At 31.8% G+C, this 3,105-nt stretch overlaps 1 protein-coding gene across 1 annotated transcript; it reads left to right on the top strand.

Moving 5' to 3' along the window:
• Positions 1 to 598: 598 nt before the first annotated feature.
• Positions 599 to 1,450, top strand: LOC112603022 (THO complex subunit 4-A-like). Its single transcript, XM_025351425.1, has 2 exons — positions 599 to 1,184; positions 1,269 to 1,450. The coding sequence occupies exons 1-2, from the start codon at positions 599 to 601 to the stop codon at positions 1,448 to 1,450; spliced, it is 768 nt and encodes a 255-aa protein (XP_025207210.1).
• Positions 1,451 to 3,105: the final 1,655 nt, after the last annotated feature.

The raw sequence follows: 3,105 nt of genomic DNA, 5'->3' as shown, positions 1-3,105 counted from the left end.
CTCACTATTAGGCTAGAAAAATGCAAATTTTTTATGCGTAGGTTAGAATACTTGGGATTTGAAAAAAGTAGTGGTGATATAGAACCCGGAAAAAGGAAAATTTTGGCAGTAGAAAACTATCCTACACCGAAAAATGTCAGAGCGGTACGAGGGTTTATAGGTCTAGTTAGTTTTTTTCATCGATTTATTAAAGGATTTGCCGTTATTGCACGACCAATTACGGATTTATTATCTAAAAATATACCGTTCATATGGGGAAAAGAACAGGATAAATCTTTCGAAATATTAAAAAAAACATTAACTAATAAACCTATTTTAGCTATGTACAATCCAGGAGAATATACTGAGATACATACCGATGCGAGTACACAAGCTAGTCGCCATAGTGAGTAATTGGCAACCATGGAACTGTCCGACTAACAACGTAACATTAAACATTGTAATATTTCGTGTGATCAACGGTTGTTTGCGTTCCGGCCATTTTTGTTAAAGTTTTTTTTGTTTATAGCGTGGTTCCCGTTTACTAAGTTTTCTTCACACGAATCTAAACTTCCTGCATTTTGTTTGTGAATCAATAACACACCGACATCTACTCAAGATGGATTTAAGCTTGGACGAAATAATTAAAAGCAAACGGTCAACGTCTCGCGATGGACGTCGTGGCGGCGGAAGACAAGGCGGCTCTAGAGATAATGGTATCAGACGCGGTGGTGGAGGATCGAATTTCCGATCAAATGGTGCTACCGGCGGTGGCGGAGGCCCAATGCGTAGAGGCAGACCAATGGCCAGGCGTTCAAATGGATTCAGTCCTTATTCTAAGGGTGATGTTAATGGTTCTTGGACTCACGACATGTATGAAGGATCTAAAATTCATAAGATAGTCATATCAAATTTGGATTTTGGAGTCACATCAACAGATATACAGGAACTTTTTGATGAATTTGGGCCTTTAAAAACTGCTACAGTTCACTATGATAGATCGGGTGGATCATTAGGAACAGCAGTTGTTGTTTTTAATAGTAAGAATGCTGCATTAAAAGCAGTTCGTAAATATAACAACGTTTCTTTGGATGGACGTCCTATAAAGATTGAACTCGCCACAGACTTATCTATAGTTGCCAATCTTGCTACACGTCTGAGTAGATCCGCTAGTCGTGGCAACACCAGAAGACGAGGTGGAGGTAGTGGCAGATTTGGTAGGAATAATGGAAAAAAGATGCCAGATAAAGATGAACTAGATGCAGAACTCGAAGATTTTATGCAAAGAGCAAGAGATGGTCGTGGTAATAGTCGTGGCAACACTAGAGGACGAGGTAGAGGTAGTGGCAGAGGTGGTAGGAATAATGAAGAAAAGATGCCAAATAAAGATGAACTAGATGTAGAACTCGATGATTTTATGAAAAGTAAAATAAAAGAACAATTAGCAAGAAAAATTAGCAAAAAAAATTAAATTATTTATATTGTACTTATTTCTTTATTTTCTAATATATAGAATAAAATAATGTTTGACAATTAAAACAGTGTTATTAGTTATTAACTTAATGTCTTACTTCGTTTAAACACGTTTAATTTTTTTAATGTAGTTAATCAAACGCTCTTCATGTAAATTGAACTATTTCTATAATAATTTGAAAACAGTTACTTTTTAAATCACCGTAATGCTTATTTTAAATGTTTTCCCAACAAATTAAATAAATAATAAAAATAAATAATAGTTCGGCTAGTGGCTTGTGGATCGTGCGGGGTTTTTTTTATCATAGAAATGCCTTGGAAATTTTGCGAAGCACGTTACATACATTTTCAAAGGGCGCGACTCTGCTGTGTAGTAGCGAGTCACAAAACCATATAGCTACAGGAGCCGTCACATGGCACATTTATTGCGCGTAATAACAAGTGAAAATTAAAAAATTTCAGTTTCATTGTTGTGACTTCGCATAAAATATTCTACGTTCAGTCGCGTCGATAAAAATGAATAATAATCTATTAAATCTATAAAAATAGGATGAAGTAAATATTACTCTACGCTCATTCGTAATTTACCACACTTGCAACCTTAAATAAGTCCCTGTGTAGAACCAATCATACTGCTCCATCGTTTGATATTATCAACAAATACTAATCAACGGATTTATCTTAAATCACATATTGAATACCTAGAAAACATTTTTATATTATTATTATTACTCAAGTAGGCAAACGAAGAAAATAAGATGATGGACAAAATGGTGATACAAACATATGATAAAAACGGTTTGATATTATGCTTGTTTTTTATTGACTAAAATCTGTGTCGCTTTGTTTAGAGTGTTTTGATACAATATTTATAAACAAATATATTATTATCACACACGAGTACAGCCGGTGCAGATTACAGGTAGTCTTTAAATGGAATTATTGTATTGGGTGAAACGAGAAACACTCTGATAGACAGATATATAAATGATACGTATGAAATTTAATTTACCCTCCCTCCTCCAATAAGAAAATTTAATTACTGATTTTCTTATGGGAGGAGGGAGGATAAATTAAATTTCATACGTATCATTTATATATCTGTCTATCAGAGTGTTTCTCGTTTCACCCAATACAATAATTCCATTTAAAGACTATAGTTAAAATATTATCATATTTGTAATAATATTTTTATTAAAAAAATAAAAATAATTAAATAGCTATGTTGAATATTTAATATTATATAACAGCAAAATTCTAAATGTCGTTTTTTGTTTGGTGTAATTCAATAAGAACTTTACCTATCTTAGGTGTTTAGGCTATAACGATTGTCAATTTATGGATAGCATAGCTAAGTCACTAAGTTTTCCCATTAAAAAAAAAAAAGTAAACTTTATTAAATTTGAATTAATAATATTAATAATAACTAATAATTGTATATTTTAATAGTATATAATGTTTAATGCTTTTATAATATAAAGATATAACTTATATATAAGTATACCTAATAACCTGAAAAGTAAAGCAAAATAATTTTTCATTTGAAATAGACGAAATCAGAAAAGTTGCTAATATTTGAAAAAGTCTGAACATATTTGGAAATATAACTTTTAAATATCCAAACATATTAAAATTTTAATATCAATGCTCCCA

Source organism: Melanaphis sacchari, unplaced genomic scaffold (assembly GCF_002803265.2).
Source record: "Melanaphis sacchari strain LSU unplaced genomic scaffold, SCAv2.0 Contig93_pilon_pilon, whole genome shotgun sequence".
Lineage (NCBI taxonomy): Eukaryota > Metazoa > Arthropoda > Insecta > Hemiptera > Aphididae > Melanaphis > Melanaphis sacchari.
The sequence above is the reverse complement of the archived record's forward strand: the minus strand, read 5'-3'. Positions and strand labels throughout refer to the sequence as shown.